This window comes from Camelus ferus, chromosome 21 (genome assembly GCF_009834535.1).
Source record: "Camelus ferus isolate YT-003-E chromosome 21, BCGSAC_Cfer_1.0, whole genome shotgun sequence".
Classification (NCBI taxonomy): Eukaryota; Metazoa; Chordata; class Mammalia; order Artiodactyla; family Camelidae; genus Camelus; species Camelus ferus.
This window is the reverse complement of record NC_045716.1, coordinates 11,686,614-11,710,390: the sequence shown is the minus strand read 5'-3', so window position 1 is coordinate 11,710,390 and position 23,777 is coordinate 11,686,614. Positions and strand designations below refer to the sequence as shown.

Sequence of the window (23,777 nt, the reverse complement as noted above, 5' to 3'; positions counted from 1 at the left end):
ATCAGAAAAGGGAAAAGGCACGTGAAGGCAAAGTCCAAAGGAAACCAGAAGTAAGCTTCCTAGAACCCTCTCCTCATAGAGTCACACAGGCTTCAGCACTGAACTGAGACCGAGGCTCAGTGCCTAAGGTTTTTACTGGGGACTGATCACATGAAACCTCTGCCTAGCATAAACTAAAATTCCAAACTCTGAGAAGGAAAGCAGGTGTTTGGCATAAACCACACTGCTTGTGTAAACAGTAAAGCACACTTATCAGTTAGGGAACAGTGAGAACACTCTTGAAATCTCCAAGCTCCCAGACACCAGCCAAGGGCCAATCCTGAAAGAAGGCCTACCTAAGGAGAGCAATCTCAGGACCCTTTTCCGCACAGTCGATAAGATGGATGTAGGTGCCATTAACTGAGATCGTTAAATTGAAAAACAGGTGTAGCCTTTTCCAGGAGGGCAAAAAGTTATTTTAATTTTTGCCATGTTTAATTTGAGATGATACTCAGTGGATATTTGGAAATCTTAAAAAATAATCAGGAGTAAATCTAGGCTATAAGTAATAGTTTAAACTCCAGGAAGGTGTCAGCAACTATGGCGAGTGGGTCTAATCTGGGCTGTCATCTGTTTCCATACAAGTCAAGAACTAAAAGTTGGTTTTTCACTTTTACATTTTTAAATAGCTGAAAAAAAGTGAAAAATATTTCATGACACAAGAAGTATCTGAAATTCGAATTTCAGTCTTAATAAATAAAAATTGGAACACAGCCATGTTCCTTTGTTTAGAGACAGTCTGTGGCAGCAATCATGCTACACAACAGCAGATTGAGTAGCAGCAACAGAGACCACAAGGAATAGGAACCCAATAGGAACCACCAAACCTAAAATATTGACTGTTTTGATCATCTACAGAAAAAGTTTGTTGATCCCTATTCTAGATTATAAAATTGCTTCAAGAGAGCTTGTTTAGAGTAGGAAGTCAGAGGACAGAACCTATATGGTATTGTAAGCCCTGTATTCACATTTTTAAGGTAACTATCAGCAAAACTTGGTTATAAAAATGTATCATGTCTTTGTTACAAAACAATGGCCAAAGAAGAAGAAAAATTCTATGTAACTACATATTTTTCTGATTACCAAAAAATTTATGAATAACCTTGCTCTACTTTTTCTTTCATTGTAAGTCTAAAGCCTTTATTTATGCCACCCTTCCCATATCTTTATTGCCATTTTTCACTGACCTCATAAAAATCACAGTAATAATTGAGGCCTCATATTTTTTTCCTTTTATTCCATGTCAAGGAGTAAACATAAATTTTTTTAAAAATGCTAAACTGACAAACCAACAATAATTATTACTTTAGACCTGTACCTATACTCCATGGCCAAACTGCAGTCATATCCTAGAGCTCTTCATTTAAGAATAGGTCCAAAGACTCTCTTTAACTTTGGTTCTCCCTTTCTCCTAATTTAGTCTTCCAAGCAGGCTGGTGCAATCACTTATTAACTTCCCACAACAATTTCCACAGAGGCCAGTGACAAATATTTGTCACATTCATACCAAACAATAATTCTATCACTAGCTTCTTTGATTACAGTGAATAACTTCTTTTCCAGCTTTATTTATTTATCCATTTAACAAATACTTCTTTACTTAAGCCCTGGGTATGTTCCAGTTAACAAAAAAGAAATGGTTCCTGTCTTCATGGAGCTTATATTTTAGACAGAGTGAAATAAGAAAGAAACAAACAAAAATACCAATTGTACAGTTACATTAATTGTAACTGTATAACTAGTATATGTGAGAAATAAATAGAATACCATGAAAGAATATAAAGAGTAAACATGATATAATCTCAGTATGAGAAGTTGTCAAGGAAGGCTTCTCTGAGGAAAAACAATCTGGATAAACAGAAATAACCTGAAGTTAACTGAAGAGGTGGAAGATGGAAAAAAAATAGCATGTACAAAGGCCCTGAGGTGACATGGAAAACATAGCATTCCAGATACTCTTTAAAAATTGTCATTCTGTCTACAAATGTATTGGAAGGGGGCAAGAACAGAACTAGTGATATTAATTAAAATGTCATGGAATTACTCAGGTAGAGGTATTAGTGATTAAAAAAAGTAAGCAGAACCTCAAACTTCCTCTTAGAATGTAAAACGCTGGAAAGGACATGGTTCCAATCCTAACTGCAAGAAAAATACAAAATACAAAATCATAACTTAAAATAAAAACCACCAGAGAGCTGAGGTTGCAGGGAAATCAACTGGCCTGAAAGATAAGGAAAACTGGCACCCCAAAGGAGAGAAGGGTCATGAGCACTGGGGAGAAACAGAGCTGCCATAGTAGATGGGAAGATTGCACAAAAACCTTTAAACAATTTGCTAAAAGCCAAATGTGAAGTAGCCTGAGACTACAGAACTTTGAAGCTAGAGATGCTCAGGGAGTTTGCAACCACTTGAAAGCTCTTTTCCAAGGACCTTATCAGAAGGTCATAAGAAAAACTGGGGATAGGGGACGAGTTGAAAGAAAACTTCGCCTCAGTGGCATGGGCCTAGCGGAGGGGCGCAGCTACTACTGGAGAGAAGGCATAAAACCCTGTCCAGGCCCTTTTCTCCTTTTTCCTTCAAAAAACAAAAGACTTAAGCTTCTTGGGGAAGTACAGCAAATCCTGTCACTTGGGAAGCACAGGTGAAGACTCACAGCAGCTAGGGAAAGGAAACAAAACAATACGGAGGAGAGGAGCTGACAGGATGACTTACAAAGTCTCACTGCTGAAAACCATATAAACAGGACTAGTCTAAGACTGGCCTAAGGCTAAAGTAGAACAATGAAAAAAGCAGCTCCCCCTCGTTGCCTCTGCCACCAGATTAGCAAAAGCCAAATGCCAGATAACAGCAGTATATTGCTAGCGGAGTTAAAATTAGGAGAGAGATCCTCTTTGGAGCATAGGCACACTTGGAAAGCCTGAAGTAGAAGGTGGCACATTTGAAAGTTGAAAAAAACCCTCTGACAATCAATACTCCACAAAACACAAAGCAATGCTAGACAAATTTGAAGCTAATGGTGCCTGGTTGGTAACTAAATACAGCTAAACTCCTGACAAAAATGACAATCTCCCACATCCACATTAAATGCCTAGGAAAAAAAGGTCTATCCATTTCCAGATATAAATTGTACCTATTTCACTCCCTCCTAATTTACACATAGTATCTGGCTTTCAATAAAAAATTAAGACACATGAAAGAGCAAGAAAATAACCCAATGAGACTAGATAAGGCAATCAACAGAACTAGACTCAGATATGACTTGTAAAATTATCAGACAGAGAATTTAAAATAACTATGATTAATATGTTAAAGGTTCTACTGGAAAAGATGAAAAACATGAATGAACAGAGAATCTCACAGTGAAAAATGATACCAAAAGAATTAAATGGAAATATTAAAACACATACACAAACAACATACATAATACAGAGATAACAGAAACCTTCAATGAGCTCATGAATAGATTCGATATAGCCAATAACAAAATAAGTAAACCCAGTGGTAGATCAACAGAAATTTTCCAAGCTGTCCCACACCACTAACCCACCCCCCCCAAAAAAAAGAAAAATGAAAAGAACAAAACACAGCAATATAGCTTCTAAGAGCCATGAGCCAGTATCAAATGAACTAACATGTGTAAATGGAGTCCAGCAGAAGAGAGGCAGAAAGAGACAGAAGCAACACTTGAAGAGATAATGGCTAAGGATTTCCCAAGAACAATGAAGGACATCAAACCCCAGATATAAGCTCAGAGAACCCCAAGTGGAATACAACACACATGCTCAAACATAGTCAAGCTGCTGAAAAGCAAAGATAGAATCTTGGAGGCAAGCAGAAAATAGAAGACTCATTACAAATAGAGGACAAAAGAATGGCATCACACTATTTATCAACAACTACGCAAGCCAGAAAACAATGCAGTGATATTTGTAAAGCATGTCGACCCAGAATTCTATAGTCAGTGAAAATATCTTCCAGTAATCAAACATGAAACCAAAAGCTGGTTCTCTGAAAATATCAGTAATACTGATAAACCACTATCCTACTTAAAAAAGAGTGAGAAAAAACAAATTACCAATATCAATAATGAAACAGGAAAAATCACTTCAGACCTTCAGACTTTGAAGATATAAGAAGGAAAAAATATAAAAAAATTTATGCCTATACCTTTGACAACACTGATGAAACAGAAAAATCCCTTGAAAGACACAAACTACAAAGCTACCACTCAAACAGAAACAGATAACCTGAATAGTCTTATATGTGTTAAAGAAATTCAAAGAAAGAAACCTTCATGCCCAGATGACTTCACTGGTAAATGCTATTAAATATTTAAGTACAAATAATACCAATTTTCACAAACCCTTGCAAAAACAAACAAACAAACAAAATGAAAAGGGAATGAAGGGGACTCATTCTATGAGGTCAGAGTTACCCTAATAGCAAAACCAGACCAAGACGTTATAAGAAAACTATAAACTAGTAGTCTCTCATAAAAATAAACACAAAATCTTCAATGATCTATTAGCTAATCAAATCTGGCAATATATAAAAAGGCAACATATCCTGACTAAGTGGTGTTTATCCACTGAATGCAAAAATGGCTCAACATTTGAAAGTCAATCAATACAATTTACTATATCAACAGTCTAACAAGAAACACCATGTGATTATCTCGATGCAGAAAAGGCATCTGACAAAATCCAACATCCATTCATGATAGAAAGTCTCAGCAAACTAGAACAAGAACAGAACTTACTAAAACTGATAAAGTATCTACAAAAAACCTAGATAACATTATATCAACAGTAAGACATTGTTTCCCTCCTAAAACCAGTAATAAGGCAGGGATGTCAAGTCAAGCATTCCTTTTTTAATATCATACTAGAGGACTTAACCAGTACAATGAGACAAAAAGAAAAATCAAAAGAAAAGAAATTAAAAAAATTCAGATAAGAATGGAGAAATAAAATTTTCTACTTAATGATGACATAATTGTTTACTTAGAAATTCCCAAGAATCTACAAGAAGCCACAAGTAAACAAATGAATTTAGCAAGGTCACAGGACACTAGGTCAATATACAAATTCAACTGTTTATCTATACACTATCAATCAACAACAGGAAACATACTTTCTTTTTTAAAAACTACCATTATAATGGTAAAACACTTAGGCATAAAAACTACAAAATGATGAAAGAAATCAAGAAAGATCTAAAGAAAAAAAAAGAAAGCTCTAAAGAAATGGAGTTATACCATGGTGATGGACTGGAGACTCCAATATGACTAATGTATTGAATCTTGCCAATAGAGTCAATGCAATCCCAATCAAGATTCCAGGATTTTTTTTTAAATAAATAGACTAGTTGATTTTAAACGTATACGAAAAGATAAAGAATTTGAAATAGCTAGAATAATACCGAAAAAATAACAACATTTGAGGCCTTACACTACCTGATTTCAAGACTTATTATGAAGTTACAGTAATCAAGACAAAGATATATCAGCCAAAGGACAGGAACATAGATCAACGAAATAGAAGAGAGTCCAAAAATAAAATCGCACATATATAGGCAGATGATTTTCAACAATGGTACAAAAGCAATTTCAATATGGCGCAAAACCAATTCAGTGGAGAAGGGACAGTATTTTCAACAAATGGTGCTAGAACAATTGGACATCCATATTCAAAACATGAATGTTGACCCATACCTTGTACCATATGCAAAATTAACTGAAAACAGATGGATCCCAGACTAAAACAAAAACACAACACAAACCCTATAAAACTTCTCAAAGAAAATAGGGAGAGATCTTTGTGATCTTGAGTTAAACAAAGATTTCTTATATACACCACCAAAATACAATCCATCAAAGAGGTTTTTTTTTTTATATACTGGAATTTGTAACAATTAAAACCTCTGCTCTTCATAGGAAAATGAAAACACAAGCCACAAAAAAGGAGTAAATACTTACAAAACATATAACTGATAAAAGGTAATATTCAAAATATAAAAACAACTTTTAAAACTCAGTAAGAAAATAAGCAACTTAAGGAATATATATCTTCTCTGTTGTTCTTAAATTCATATTCTAATATGACTTTTTATATTTTAATTACATTGTATTTATACAGTTTGAAAACTCAATTTAAATCATTAATTAAAAAAAAATTTTTAAAGCAACCTAAATTTCCTTTAAAATATATAACTCTAAAAAGCAAGGTCAGTATTAGTTCATATCAACAGTAACATGAACACTTTATTTAAATAAATAATACAACCTCACAAATAGATCAGTCATTCCGCTCCTCCATCCCTTTTAAATAAAATTGCCACAGGCTTCATCTGTTACTAATTATATTAAGTAATATTTTTCTTTCAAAAAAGCCATAGTACACACTGGTTGTTATAACAACCTTAATAAAGCAACTTGGAGAGGGCTTTTAAAAAATTACTTTGTATTTCCATTGTAGTGCCTGGAATGTAAAATATGTGCCATGTAGCCCAATAAGATGGTTAAACACTAGACACAGTCTTTTAATCATGTTCCTTTCTAGTTGATAAAAGCCCAATCTCAAAAGTTAAATTTAGTAATTGTCTCAACATGTAATACCCTCTCAATTTTATGTCTATAAATCGAATGTATAGTTAATTAGCACTTTTATTTAAAGTTCTATGTAAAGTGACAGTTTATCAAACAACCTGTCAGTAAATTTATTTCAGCCTTTAAGTAATTCTTTTTCAGTGTTTCTGAAAGCCAACATTTAATAATTGCTTATACTTAATCTTGCTAAAAATGTTTTTTCTAAAAAACATAAAATAAAAATTTAAAAAAACTTCCTTGGAGGCAGAAAGAGGAAGAAGACAAATACCTGGAGATGTTTCCTTGAGCAAATTATTCAACCTCTCTAATCCTCTGCTACTTCATCTGCAAAATTAGGACTTAATTTACAAAATGTGGACATGGATATAAGGTCTAGTCAAGCTCTAATAATCCTGATTCTATATAATGCCCTTAAATGAATTTTCTTCACAATGAAAGTTGAAAGGCATGCCATCTACACTAAAAATCTGGCCAATCAAATCATTCTTATGACCTTGGATGAATTACCTTTTCTGAACCTGGTTTTCCTCCTCAACAAAAAATGAGGTTTGATGAGATAATTTATATTGTATCTTCCAAATCTAAGATTTTATCAGAAAATTATTAATTATATTCTTGAGATCATTTTTGACAGAGACACATAAGATTGCTATCTAATATGAATCTAATCAATGCAGAGTAGACACATGCTGATGGCAAATCAATTTGAATTTTACAAACCTATTAAAGGTGAACTTATTTTAAACATATAAATGGAAGAATATATTTCAATTTACAGCAAGGGGAAGCAACTACTTAGCCACACTGTAACTATACTCAGAAGAATATATGTCACCACATCACATTCTTCTTGAATACAAGCTCAATGAAAACAAAAAAACATGTTTTTGATTAATCTCTCTAAATAAATTCAATTTTAAAACAGTATCAGACACACAGTGATCACTAATAATTATATAGTAATGATGAAAATGACAGATACTATGTGTGTAAAATAAAATTTCATATATTTCAAGTATCAGAATTCAAGGCACTTATTAAATATGATTAATCAGTCTCAGGTTTTCAAAGAGCATGTCATGTCATTCAATAAGCATAAGCTATTTCCCAGCTCATTAGATTTAAAAAAATAAAAACAGATAGAAATACTATACAGTTAGACTATCTGAAGAATCCACCTATATCAATAATATAGTCACATAATGACTTGTATTAGCATATAGTTTTAAAACAATTTTCAACACAGTTAAGGCCAATGATCTAATAACTCCATTTCTAGAAACTTTTCCTAAGAAAATAAACAGAAATATAGACAAAGATGCATATAGAAATGTGTCCACTGAAGTCTTATTTATAATAGCTAAAACTATAAACAACTTATGTATTTGAAAATAAGGTATAGTTAATGTATAATCTATTTAATATACTATTGTGCTTATGAATACTTTTTAATGACATGGAAGAAAGCAGATAACTTTTATTCCACCTTCACATATTTCTATGTCATTTTTTCAGATGGAGAAAAAATATATGATCAACTTGTACTATTTCTCAAAGATAACTGCATCAACACAATGTAAGACGGCAAATAGGAACCTACTGTAATAATTCAAACAAGAAATGACATGAGTATAACTAAAGAGAGCACGAATAATAAATTGGCACTGGGAACAGAAAGAAGGGGGAGCTTCAAGAGATACTTAAGCAAGTTGCAGCTACCAACTGGAATGGCAGGTGAGAAAGAGATTGGGCTAAACTAATATCAGAAATGCAGAAGAAAAATAGCTCAGGGGAAAAATAATAAGGCCAGATGACTTGGAAGCACAATCTTAAGTTTAAATTACCTTCTATTTATGATGTGTAATATGGAAAGATTCATTTTATACATTAGGAAAATACTATTAATTAATATGAAATATATTTCTTAATAAAGCCATTCAAGTTGAGTTACTTCTATTGTAAAATTTTCATTCAGAATTGTTTCAGTAGGGTTTACTTTTTTCCCCCCACTTTTTATCAAAATATTCTAACTTGAAAATGTTGAATATGGGCTGTTTCAATATAAGTTACCATGTCATTTTTATTCTCCATAAAAATGCTGAGTTTCTTCAAGAATGATACAACTAGAATAAGCAGCTCAAAATTGTCCCGATCAAGAGCCTTCACCAGCATGTGAACTATGTTCTTGTTCCTCATCTTCAGTTCTGTACGTGTATCCTCAGCAAGATTCAGAAGCAAATAAAGAGCAACTAGAAAAGTAAAATAGATGAGAGTTAAATAATTGGCATATTGAATCAACAAATTAGTAAATCACATTTACTCACTAAAGTAAGATGTAAGTTCTAAGAAGATAGCATATTATCTTGAAAATTTTAGCTAGTTAATTTATTCATTAGAAAACATTATTATTGAGTGATATGTACATTTTATGAATTAAAACACATAATAAAATAATACTCTTATGATGCTGAGAAAAACACAGTAACCAAAATCAGATAATGATTCCTACCTTCTTGGAGCTTAGAGCTTAACAGTAATCAAATGGCAATTAAAGGTATATGTTAGCAAGTAATAAAACAAACAGGGAGAAGTGATTTTATACATGTAGAAAATAAAATAAAATTTCAACAATTAGGGGTTGCTGTGTTAAAAAGAGCTATAATCCAAAATGTTTAGTATAGCTAGAGTTGAGTTTAAAGATACTAAAACCAATTTTTCATAGTCAAACTAATTTTCTGATAGTCACTATAGAAAATGGCCATATGAAATTCAATAATATAATTGTTACACTAGCCAAAGTTAAGGTGACTATCCACTAATTCTAAAGAAAATTTCTCTTAGATTCCTGTAATAAAAATGCTTAGGTTCTCATAGGCAATTCACTTAATTGTTCCCTTTTCACAGAATTTTGTCACAGATAATGTTTTCCATTTTGCCTTGACTGATAGGAAGTTTCAGAGTTAAACCTGAAAGGTTTCTGTCAGAATTACATAGGCTATTATGGCCAAAATAGTCTTTCTGCTCTCCTATGGCCTTGATTTTACTAATTATTTTAGTATTTCATTTCATGTATTCTTACAAAACACCTCTAAACCTTTTTGAAAATAAATGTATTTATATATATGTATATATATAAACTTCTACTTAATAAATATTTGAAATGAAAAGGCAATTCACACTAATTAAGTACCTACTATATGCCAGGCACTATACTAGTTGATATATAAGCAGTAACCCATTTTAATTTTAAGACAATTTTATGAGGAAAGAAACAGTATAAAAATTTTACAGATGGGGAACTCCAGATTCAGAGAAGTTAAATAACATGACCTAGCCACACAGCAGGAAAGCCCACCAGAATCCTCAGCTTGCATATTTACGCTACTGCATCATGCTGACATTACATGCAAGGCACTAATAAAAGGCTTTAAAGTTGTGTTGAAAAACATATAGTAGACTTCTTCTTGCAACTAAGATAGATGTAGTGGGTTGAATAATGTTCCCTCAAAATTTCTGTCCACTGAAAACCTCAGAATTTGACCTAACTTCCACAATAACTAATTAAAGGATATGCAAACAAAAAGATGTAAACTATGTCAAAAATATCAAATGACACACACACACACAGGAGAAAACATATATATGTTATATATGAACCAACCAAAAATTTGTGATACACACACACACACGGAATCCAAACATAACATTAAAGATAGTTATCAAATCACAAGGGAAGAGAGAAAAAGAAAAAGAAAGGAACATAAAAGGATTACAAAAACAACCCCAAAACAATTAACAAAGCGACAAAAAGTATTCACTTATCAATAATTACTTTAAGTATAAAAGGACTAAAAGCTCCAAACAAAAGACAGAGACTGATGGAATGGTTACAAAAACAAGATCTTTATATACCCTATCTACAAGAGAATCACTTCATATCTAAAGACACAAACTGACTGAAAATGAGAGGATGGAAAAAGGTATTGCAGGCAAATGGAAGTAAAAAGAAAAATGAAATAATAATACTTATATCAGACAAACAGACTTTAAACCAAAGACTATAAGTAGAGACAAAAAGTGATATTACATAATGGTAAAGGGATCACTCCAACAAGAAAATATAACTTTAAATGTATATGCACATGGAAACACAAAAGACCTTGAATATCCAAAACAATCCTGACAAAGAACAAAGCTGGAGGTATCACACTTTCTGGCATCAAACTATACTACAAAGCTACAGTGATCAAAACAGTGTGGCATGACACAAAAACAGACACATGGATCAACTGAACAGAACAGAGAGCCTAAGAATAAACCTACATTTGTATGGCCAATTAATCTTTGACAGTGGAGGCAAGAATATAAAATGGCTAAAAGGCAGCCTCTTCAGTAAATGATGCTGAGAAAAGCAGACAGCTACATGCAAAAGAATCAAACTGGACTATTTTTTTGCACCTTATACAAAAACAGACTCATAATCGATCAAAGACTTAAGTATAAGACCTAAATCCATAAAACTCCTGAAGAAAACATAGGCAGTGTGTTCTTTTGACATCAACCTTAACAATAATTTTCTGAATATGTCTCCTCAGGCAAGGGATACAAAAGCAAAAATAAACAAGTGGGGGTACATCAAATTAAAAAGCTTTTGTATAGCAAAGAAAATGATCAGCAAATGAAGACAGCTTACTGAACAGAAAAAGATATTTGCAAATGATATATCTGATAAAGGGTTAATATACAAAATACACAAAGAACTCACACAACTCAACATCATAAACTTAAAGAACTTAATTTTAAAATAGGCAGAGAATCTGAATAGAAATTTTACAAAGAAGATGTACAGATGGTCAAAAGACACATGAAGAATGCTCAACATAATTAATTATGAGGCAAATGCAAATCAAAACCACAAAGATAGATCACCTCACACATGTCAGGATGACTATTAGAGAAAAGACAACAAACAAGTGTTGGCAAAGATGAGGGAAAAAAGGAACCCTCATGCTCTGTTGGTGAGAATGTAAACTGGTGCAGCCACTATGGAAAATAGTATGGGGTTTCCTCAAAAACTAAAAATAGAACTATCATACCATTCAGTAATTCCACTTTGGGGTATTTTTCCAAAGAAAAGAAAAACACTAATTTGAAAAGACATATGCATCACTATGTCCACTGCAGCATTATTTACAATAGCCAAGTTATGGAAACAACTTGAGTGTCCATTGATGGATGAATGAATAAAGAAATGTGGTGTGTGTATATATGTATGTGTGTGTGTGTGTGTGTGTGCATACACGCATACACACACACATAGTATAGGTGTATATATACAAATATACCTATATACAATGGAATATTACTCAGCCATAAAAAATAAAACTTTAACATCTGCAATAACATGGATGGACCTAGAGGGTATTTAAGAGAAATAAGTCAGAGAAAGACAAATAGTATATAATTTCACTTGTAAGTTGAACATAAAAAACAAAACAAATGAACAACCCTAACAAAACAGACACACACTCATAAATACAGAGGACAAAGTGGTGCCTGTCAGAGGGAAGGGAGGTGGGTGGCTGAGTAAAATAGATGAGGGAGATTAAGAATTATAATCTTCCAATTATAAAATAAATAATTCGGGAGGATATAATATACAGTATAAGGAATACAGTCATAATATTATAGTAACTTTGTGTGGTGATAGACGTTAACTAGACTTATCATGGTGATCATTTTGTAATGTATAAAAACATTGAATAATTATCTTATATACCTGAATCTGATATAATATTGCAAGTCAGTTATACCTGAATTAAAAAAAAGATCTCAAATAAACAACCTAAGTTAACATCCCAAGGAACCAGAAAAGAATAAACGAAGCCCAAAATAGTAGAAGGAAGGAAACAAAGATCAGAGCAGAAATAAATGAAACTGAGAACAGAAAAAGAGAAAAGCTCAATGAAACTGAATTGTTTTTTTTTTTTCAAAAATAAAACTGATAAGTTTTTAGCTAAACTTACCAAGAAAAAAAAGAGGACTGAAATAAATAAAATTAGAGATGAAAGTGGAAACATTATACCTAATATGACAGAAAACAAAGGTTCTTAGGAGACTAACATGAACAATTATTTGCCAACCAAATGGGATAACCTAGAAAAAGTGGATATATTTCTAGAAACATACAACCTAGCAGGACTGAATCATGAAAGAACAGAAAATCTGAACAGACCAATGAGTAAGAAGATTGAATCAGTAATCAAAACTTCGCAACAAAGAAAAGCCCAGGACCAGATGGCATCTTGGGGTAATCCTACCAAACATTTAAAGAAGAATTACCACCAACCCTTCTCAACCTCTTCCAAAAAACTGAAGAGGAAGGGACACCTTCAAACTCATTTTACAAGGCCATCATTACCCTGAAACAAAGCCAGATAAGGTCATTACAAGAAAGGACAACTACAGACCAATATCCCTGATGAACACAAATGCAAATATTCTCAACAAAATACTAGTAAACTGAATGCACCACTACATTAAAAGGATCACACACCATGATCAAGTGGTATTTATCCCTAGGATGCAAGGATGGTTCAATATAAACAAATCAATAAGTATGTTACATCACATTAACAAAATGAAAGGTAAAAACATGATCATCTCAATAGATACAGAAAAGACATTTGAGAAAATTCCACATGATAAAACTCTCAACAAACTAGGAATAGAAGGTAATTATCCTAACATAATAAAAAGCCACATGACAAGCCCACTGTCAACATCATACTTCACAGTGAAAAACAGAAAGCTTTTACTCTAAGAACAACAACGAGGCAAGGATGCCTACCCTTGTCATTTTATTCAATGTAATACTGGAAAAACTAGTCAGAGCATTTAGGGAAGAAAAATAAATAAAAGGTATACTAATTGGAAAGGAGGATGTAAAACTGTTTGCTGAAGATATGATCTTATATATAGAACATTCTTAAGACTCCACCTAAAAATTGTTAAAATAAATTCACTAAAATCTCAAGATAAAAAATGAATTAACAAAAACCTGTTGCACTTCTATAAACTAACAGCTAACTATCTGAAAAGAAATAAAGAAAACAATGTTATTTACAATAACATCAAAAGCAATAAGATACTTAGGAATTAAATTTACCTAAGGAAGAGAAAGATGTATACACTGAAAATTATGAGGTTGATAAAACAAATCGAAGAGGACACAAAAAATGGAAATGTATGCTGTGTTCATGGATCACAAGAGTTAACTGTTTACATGTCCATATTATCTGAAGATATCTATAGATTCAATGCATCCTCTATAAAAACTGCAATGATACTTTTCACAGAAAGAGAAAAAAAAATCTTAAAATTTGTATGGAACTACAAAAACCCACAAATAGCCAAAGCAATCTTGAAAAAGTATAAAGCTGAAGGGATCATACGTCCTCGTTTTAAATTATATTACAAACCTGTAAGTAATCAAAACAGTATGGTACCAGCATAAAAATAGACATATAGACCAATGGAGCAGAACTGAGAACTCAAAATAAACATACATATATATAATAGAGTACTATTTGTTCATAAAAATAGATGGCTATTCTGTCATTTGTGACAACACAGATGGATCTTGCGGGGATTACGTGAAGTGAAATAAGTAAGACAAAGAAAGACTAATGCTATATGTTATCACTTAAATGTAGAATCTAAAAACACTGAACTCACAGAAACAGGGAGTAGATTAATGGTCACTGAAAGCTGGGTTGTGGGGGAAATGGGGAGACTGTGGTCAAAGAGCACAAACTTTCAATTGTAAGATGAGTAAGTTCTGGGGATCTAATGTACAGCATGATGACTACAGTTAAAAATACTATCTTGTATACCTGAATGGTGCTATGACACATCTTAAATGTTCTCACCAAAACAACAAAATGTAATTAAGTGAGGTGAAGGATGTGTTAACTAATCTTATTGAGGCAAACATTTTGCAATACATACTTGTATCAAACCATCACACTGTATAGCTTAAACCTGTACAATGTTATATGTCAATTATATCTCAGTAAAGCTAGGGAAAAATCAATAGTCAACTATAAATCGAGAATTAAGCGCACACTTAAAATCCTCATATCATTCTTACTAATAACATGAGACTATGCATCTTATCAGTGGCTGAGAAACCATACTATTGAACTGTTAAATCTCTCAACAAACCTCAGAAAGAAGAGATTATTTTTTATTGAAGAGAAATATTTTGAAAATTTTACGTCAATTTCCCAGGAAAGCGAACAAAATTATCACTCTATAAGATAAATATAGTAAAGTTTGAGAGACAAGATTCTTATTATTGAAAAGGTCACACATTGGATTAAAAAATCCTGTCTGAGTAAAAAAATGTCAAGAATGTAATTTATACAATCAAGAGCAGAATGGGGCCTTTTGGTGGAAAAATAGTGGAGCAAAATTTAAAACATTACCAATGGTAAAGACAGAAGATTTTGTAGCACAGTAAAATTCATAGAACTTTCAATTATTCTGGTATTAGCTTTATTCATCTGACAAAAATATAGAACAAAATAAATGTAGAGTAACCACTTTGTTGCTTTTCTCACTGTTTAGGAATTCATACCTCGTAAGAGCTGTTCCTGTTTTACCACAAGCCCCTGGTATTTTTTAAAGGTTTTTTCATAATCTTTTCTCAAAGTTTGGTTTTCAGGGTCTTCATCAAGTAAACAAGTTAAGGATGATCCATAGTCATTGAATAAAAGAAAACCTAAGGAAATATACTATCAAGAACAGTACTATTAAATTTTATGTGCAATGTTCCCCAGTTATTTTCTCTTACCAGTAGTTTAACATATTCTTCTCTGCATAATAATCATGTTATAACAAGACTTCTTAACCAAGGGTTGGATGACGTGCTTGAGACCTTGGATAAACACCTTGGATGGTCTTCATCCAATACTTGAATTCTCAGAAAATATATGTAAAATATTTTATGTATGTGTGCAAGTCTCTAACTTTCACCAGATTATAAAATGGGTTCATAAACCAAGAGGCCTTTATAAATCAAGGCCTCAGAGAGTGATTTCCTTAATAAGAATACTGAATTCCGCTTCAGACATGTGTCCAGAACATTCAAAGGACATGGATTAGATCTAAAGCTTTTTAGCATCATCTTTAGACTACACACAGAAAGAAAAATATCCCAAAGTTAGAGGTAAACAAAGTTGAAAAATTGTATCTTATGGCCCCAAATAGCCCCCTGGACACCAGCAGAAATAAACAATTACTTCAGTATGATTTTAGGATCCCAAAGCATTTAAGAATATCCTCCTTGTTGAATGCTACTTGCACCAAAACACAAGGAAACCTGGGGGGTGGGTATAGCTCAGTGGTAGAGTGCATGCTTCGCACACGGGAGGTCCTTGGTCCTGGGTTCAATCCTCACTACTACCATATTAAAAAAATGTGAAGACACAAGGAAACTTAATAAAAAGTAATATTTCAGGAAAAAATGGCCAAAATTCTGATAGGTCATTTTTATACTCCTTCAATTACCGTAATCCACTGATTCTAAGAAACATTTTTCGCACATCTTAACATCTCCAGAATTTGGATGTCTTATAATTCATGACGCATCAGTTTAATCAGAATTAAGTTTCCTTTCTTAGTTGTTAATAAATAATGGTGTATCTTACATTTAATGGTGTCTGATATTACAGGAATATGATATATCCTACCATATCAGTTCCTGTCACCTAACAATCACAAAGTATAAGTTCACGATTGTTCAGAGTCCCACTTGTGGTTTTCTCTGTACCCCTCCAGTTTAAATGAATTTTAGGTATATTCAGGAAACTTGGGACTCCAGAAAAGACATAAAGCCTCCAGGACTATTGACTTGCCCACGTGGTTTAAGTCAATACTAATCTAGATGTCAGAAGCTTATAACACACACAGAAAACTTCTAAACCTGGAAAGATCCTAATTAAGAAAGTTCAAACCAGGATCTTGAGCATTCCATGAAGGGGAGGTGACAGATATGATACTGGGCACAAAAGAAATAATATTTTTACCTTTTTAAAAGATCAATAAATATTGGGTTCAAAAGAAAGTTACCAATATGGCTTGTTGATCTGCAAAACATGTTATATAAAGACAGATATAAATGAGTCAGGGCCTTCCATTTAGAAGAATTAAACTTGTAGAGGAAATATGATACATATCTTCAAATATAAGAAATGTGCTATTGAAGACAGTATCCTTAATTGTATATTGCCTCAATATGCAAGATTAGAACCAAGTGTTACAAGTTACTGGGACGTGAACTTCAGTATACTAAGCCAAAATAAAACTATTTTAATAAATACAATGTGAAACCACAGAATGAGCTAAGTCAATAAGCAGTGACATGTTAAAGAAGAGACTAAATAACCCATTTGTAAGGGAGGCTGCAAAAAAGATTCTTGTATTGAAAGACAGGATAAAATAGATTATTTTTAATGGTCCTTTCATGGGTTCTATCATTGTGCAGACTTTTCAAATTTGCATGTATTAAGAAAAGTATTTTTGCACTTAATTAAGAAAAATAGAATTGAAAACTCTGTCTTTCACCAAATTCACACTCATTCCAATCAAAGCCGCCTTTTTACACAGAGAACTAGATAAACAACAGGGGTGAGCCAGATGTAAGCTAACTAAAGGATCTTAAGGGACATAATAGTGCAGCCACTTGAAGACTCACCAATTCAGGTCCACAGGTATCTATTCCCTCTACTCTATTAACTGATCAAAGTTATAAGAAAGATAAAAAGTGTATGTCAAGCCTTATACATTCTGACGTTTCCAACTTCATCTTAACCTTCAAAACACTCTTGAATTTTTCAAGTACTGTGAACGGCAAACAAAACAAAATCCTCTCCATCCAAAGCTCAGGCCAACAGGCAACAACAGTGGGGTGAAATGCCACTGTAAAAGGATATCAGCTTTCTTCTTCTTAGAAAGTTCTTCTTGCCAAAGTTCATGTCTTTTTAATTCATGATCAATGATATTCATACACAGAGCTCCAATTTTATAGTGAGTGATAAGTCCATGAAACTGAGAAAAGCTTTAAAGAAGAGTTTTTAGTATGCATTTAAAGGAATACATTTTGTGGGTTCAGGAAATTTGTTTTGGATAAACAGTGGTACAAAACAATCTAAAATAGATTTGATATATCTATTTCAATAAATACATATGCCTACAGTATACTAGGAAGATTTGAAATTGTGATATTATTTTAAACATATTTTAACATACGTTTACCTAAAATGGCATTAGTCTTAACTTGGAAATTAAACAAAACACATTTTTGTAATTAACTACCATTTTAACTATTCAGATACTCAGAATAAACTTTCACACTACTATCGAACAAAATAATACAAAAGTACTATTACTGAATAAAACTGATACCAGAAAATAAACTAGTGAATTATTAATAATCAGGTTTTGTATTACGTTTCCTAGACAATTCATTCATTCAAGTATTTATTCTTTAAATATTTCTTCGCTAATGCTGGCACATTTTTGGAATAAAGACAAAAAGTTCTCTATAAATCAGTCAGAAACTTTTCACAGTGTCTCAATAAGCATCTTTCTAAAGAATATGTATATAAATAATATATAGATACACATATAGATTTGCAAACATGTATTATACAGTTGACCCTTGAACAATGCAGGGGACAGAGGTGCCAACCCTCCATGCAGTCAAGAATTTATGTATAACTTATAGTGGGGCCTCCATACCCACAGTTCCACATCCACCAATTCAACTAGTAGGGGATCTTGTAGTACCACAGTACATATTTAGTGAAAAAAATCCACATTTAAGTGGACCTGTGCAGTTCAAATCTACACTGTTCAAGGGTCAACTGTACATAAAATAGTAACATTACCTGGCACTTACTCTGGATCAAGCTTTATTCTAATAACTATCTGAACTATTTACCATCTACGATTATAGATGAGGAAACTGAGCACAAAAAAGTTAAGTAATCTAACCAAGATCAAGCAGTTAATAAATAGCAGGACTCATATTCAAAGTCAGAGAGTCTATTTTCAGAGCTCAAAACTCTTTAAACTATAAACCATTATATCATCCTACTGTATGTATACATGCATGGGCGAGTTTAGACTGAATAAAAGACAGAACAACAAAGAGGACAGAGAATGGGAAATAGAATTTAGAGGCAGAAAACAGAAACATCGGAAGGCTGAGAAAACTAGTGATTAACTATCTAAATCAATGACACAGACAGAGAAAGAGAGATAGATTACTACTTTTATTTCCTAATTTTTATACTTACCTGGAAAAGCAAAAAAAGATGTAAATTATGTTTGTAGCTAACTCAACACTTTGCTTCCAGTCTTCTCGCAGGACTCTTGCTAATGCACCAAGGGCCGTTTCTAAAGAAAAAGGGGACATACAAAAATGATCACTTACCTTGCCTCTGATATTAAGGGTAATTGGTTTTAAATGTCTGCTTATTAATAAATAACAAAGCTAAGTTAGAACTGGGACAAAAAAGTAGGATGCTTCTTTTCAACACAGAAAGCTATTTTTAAAACTGAAATACTAAAACTCACAACATGTATCTTTAAGCCTACTACTGTAAACAGAAAAATAAAATATAATTTAAATAAAGTAACATAATAAGTCTACTATGGGTGACAATAAAATAATAAAAAGAACCATTTATTTCTTAATTTGCATTTCCACTTGCTACTATAGTACCAATTTCTTCCTAAACATCTGATTTAATATGTTTGTAAATAAGGAAAAAAAATTAGAATAAATCTAAAACAATAATGAGCAGTTTATGGCAGGCTAATACTAACTCCACTAAAGAAAATTAAAAACCAAACAACAATTCTACACAGAAAAGTCAGTCTAACATTTTAATGTCATGTTAAATTGATACCAATAGACATAAATACAGCAAAAAAATCATTCACAAAATTAGCTTCAGGGTAGATTAAAAAACATCTCTGCTAGATCTTTATCCTGAAAAGGAAAAATTAATGAATTGATTAACAAGAATTACCATACATTAAGTAAACATAAAGTAATGAGACTGGTTTCAAATTAGTGTTGTTACATGGCTTACTAAGTCTTAAAATACTTAAAAATTGAAATTATCTGTGTATACACAGAGATCACAATTCAACTTTCTATAACAGACATCTAGGATCTATTTCACTTTGTGGACTACATTATTATATTTACTACGGTAATGAAAGTGTTGTTTGCGCTTTCTGGCCATTCAGATTATGAAACAAGAAGAATTCACTATATTATTAATCCATGTAATGAGGACTTTTTTAAACAAACTGAAAAACACCCTACACTAGCATTTCCCAATATTGTTCATATTCACAGTACAGAGCACTGGTATAACTTAATGCCTTGAACAAAATTATTCTGAAGTCAAGTAAATAGGTAACATGCAAAGGCTCTACAAAGTCCTACTTAATAAATGATCTGGTTTTTCTTTGTTTAATCCAGTATTACCAAAGGCATTTCATCACTATAGACTAAATGAAATAGTGTTTCTTAGAATATACTTTTGAAAATGATGTACTATAATGTCATGAATTTATTAGCATTTTTCTCCTTTAGTAAAGAATAGACAAATGCCTCAATAAGAATACAGCTGCAAGTATATACACACAGGTTATGAAGAAATAAACCAAAATAAATGACAAAGTTTACAAAAGGTCAAAATGTAACCCAAAATTAATTTGTAAGTTGAATGCAATCATAATTAAAATTCCATTATGATTTTTTTAGCAAATATGATAAAGTTATCTCAAAATAATATATAAGAAAATGTACAAGACCTACAACACCAATTTTCAAAAAACCAACAAACTGGAACATTTCTCCTACATATTCTAAAACTCTAGTCAAAGTACCAAACAAAACTTAGCAACAAATTATGATTCTATTATAGAAATTATCAAATAGATCAGTGGAAAAGAAAAGAGAGCATCAAAACATCCATGAATATATCAGAACAGTACCTGGCACAGAATTAGCTTTCAAGAAGTGCCTATTGAATAGAAGAATGTCAAGCATATAGTAGAAAAGGCATTTCAAGTCTTTGGGGAAAGAAGGAGTATTCATTAACCAGTTTGGAGTAACTGGCTATACTATATGGAAAAAAATAAAACTACATCTTTACCTCCCACTTTCAACAAAAATGTATTCTACGGCCAAGCACTTCTGGGAGAGCAGAGTAAGGATCTCCAAAAATTCACTCCTCCATAAGCAAATGAGAACACTGGTAAAAATTCTCAAAATCAACTTTTTCAGAACTCTGGAAATTAACTAGTTGTGCAACAACTCAAGAAGTGTTTATTTAAGAAATATGTCTGAATCTTCATAAGAACAGTGAGCTCTGTGGCATTTCAACTTGCCCTAATTCCATCTCTTCTGTGCAACTTTGTGGAAGCTTTGAAAACCAATAGCATTACAACTGTGTATCTGTGAAAAATAACATCTGTGAGAAAATTTTGTGAAAAATACTAGCCTAGCAGCAACTAAAGAAGGTAGAACAGTGTGGTGCTCCCCAAAATACCCACTCTAAGTGAACTATCACTATTTGATCTAACAAAATGCTTGCCGAAAAGCTCCATTCCCAGGGTTTGTCTTTATCTGACCTGACGTAGAGCTTGCTCTTACAAACAGCCTTACACTCAGGGTATTTGTTGAAAACTCCTAGTGGCTGCGTGCAGCAGCCTTGCCAACTGGAGTTAACAAGAGGCTAACCAAAACACTTGAAGAGGAAAAACTGGGAAATGAGATGTTTACAGGTTCTTTGAAAAGCTTTAACATTTTCCTGGTACTCTAGAAGGCCAGGCACATGTGCAAGAACGTGTACATACTAGGGAAAGACCTGAGAAGGACCTAATCTCTCATCTCTGGCCAACTCTGATGCAATGTTCAAGCAGGAATTGGAGGCTAAGGCTTATGAACTACATGCTGGAGCACTGAAGACATGCCCCTCACCAATACACACACACACACACACACACACACACACACACACACACACACACACAGCCCCTCAGCAAAGGCTGGGACACTGAGTGCAAGGTATTTAAAGAAATCTCTATTAAATCATTAGCTACCATTAAACTAACTAAGCAAAGGTTTCAGTGACTGTATGGACAAAAAATACAGACCTTACAGAATTAATCGAGGAAACTCACTAAACAAACAATAAAAATAACAAGCCTGGGAGGTAGTGGGTATCTGATTTCCAGAGTTGTCACAATATCATTTCAACAACAACAACAAATATAAGACACACAAAGAAACAGGACCATATACTCCATGCTCAGGAAATACAGCAGTCATTAGAAACTGTCCATGAGGAAGCTCACATGTTTGACTTATGAGACAAAGATTTTAACTCAGTTATTATAAATATGTTTAAAAATAAAGGAAATCATGTCTAAACAATTAAAGTATGAAAAGGTATGAGAATGATGTCTCATCAAAGAGTATCAATAAGGAGATACAGGTTATAAAAAATGAATCAAATAGGGTGAGTGAGTATAGCTCAGTGGTAGAGCACATGCTTAGCATGCACAAGGTCCTGGGTTCAATCCCCAGTACTTCCATTAAAAAAAGAAAAAGGAAAGAAGAGAATTTGTGGAAAACCACATTGACAAACAATCTGAATTAGGTTTGGAAATCCCCCGATATATGTGAGTTGGTAAATATAACTACTATTAAAAAAAAAAAAAGAACCAAACAGAAATTCTGAAGTTGCAGAGTACAATATCTGAAATGAAAAATTCATGAGAAGGTCTTAACAGCAGGTGTCAATTAGAAAAAAAAAATCAACAAATGTAAAGGCAGGTTAAGATTATCCAGTACGAGGAACAGAAAGAAAAAAGAATGAAAAATAGAACTTCAAAGATCTAAGTAACACCAATAAGCTTACTAACATAGGAGTCCTAAAAGGATAGTGGAAGGAGCTAAATAAATATTTAACAAAATTATGGCCAAAACTTCCTAAACTAGGTGCAAAACAGTAATCTGCAAACCCAAGAAGCTCCACAAACTCCAAGCAAGATAAACTCAAAGATATCAACACCTAAACACATCATAGCCAAACCAGCAAAAGCCAAAGGCAAAGAAAATGTTCTAAGTAGCAACAGAAAAGCACCTCAACATGTACATAGGAAACTCAGTAGGTTTCACAGATGATTTCACATCAGAAACCAGAGACATGAAGCCAGCGAGATGACATATTCAAACTGCTAAAAGAAAAAGCATCAACCAAGAATTCTATATCTAGCAAAACTATCCTTCAAACAGAAGAAAAAAATCAAGTAATTCCTAGGTAAACAAAAACTTCAAGAATTTGTTGCTAGTAAACCTTTCCTGCAAGCAATATTAAAAGGATTCCATTAGGCTGAAATCAAAGAACACTAGAGAGTAACTTAAATCCATACAGTGAAGTAAAAAGCACTGATAAAGTTAACTATATGTATAAATATAAAAGACATTATAAACATATTTTTGATTGTACTATCATCTTCTATCTGATTAAGAAAATGCATACATCAATAATTTTATTACTGTGCTGACAGGCTGATAATGTATACAGATGTAATTTGTGTGACTGTAATAGTACCAAAGAGTGGGGTGGGAATAGAGGTACACTGAAGCAAAGCTTTTGTATACTATTAAAATTAAGTTGGTATTAATTTAAATTAGATTTTAAAAATTTAAGATGGTATCTGTAATCCCAGGGTAATCACTAAGAAAATAATTCAGGGAAGCACAGTAAATGAACAACAGAGAAGTAAAATGGTACACCAGAAAATATTTAACATAAAATAAGGCAGTGCTGGAGGAATAGAAGAACAAAAAAGATAAAAAAGACATACAGAAAACAAATATAAAATGTTAAATGACAATCCTACTTTAAGAGCAAATATGTTCATGGTAAATAGAATACTCCAATCAAAAGGCAGATTGTTTGAATGTATAAAAAAAAAACATGATTAAACTATATGCTTTCTACAACAGAAACACTTCAGATTCAAAGACACA

The 23,777-nt window shown here is 32.6% G+C and overlaps 1 protein-coding gene across 3 annotated transcripts in view; it reads right to left on the bottom strand.

The window, feature by feature from the left end:
* Nucleotides 1-23,777, bottom strand: part of KIFAP3 (kinesin associated protein 3) — a 128,018-nt gene that overhangs the window by 83,178 nt on the left and 21,063 nt on the right. For all 3 annotated transcript variants that reach the window (XM_014555981.2, XM_006173233.2, XM_032463764.1), the window contains 4 exons: nt 19,012-19,111; nt 17,644-17,768; nt 15,288-15,386; nt 8,717-8,895 (listed from right to left, as the gene is read on the bottom strand). In XM_014555981.2, the coding sequence (XP_014411467.1) occupies nt 8,717-8,895; nt 15,288-15,386; nt 17,644-17,768; nt 19,012-19,111 (503 nt within the window). The remainder of the gene's footprint in view (nt 1-8,716; nt 8,896-15,287; nt 15,387-17,643; nt 17,769-19,011; nt 19,112-23,777) is intronic.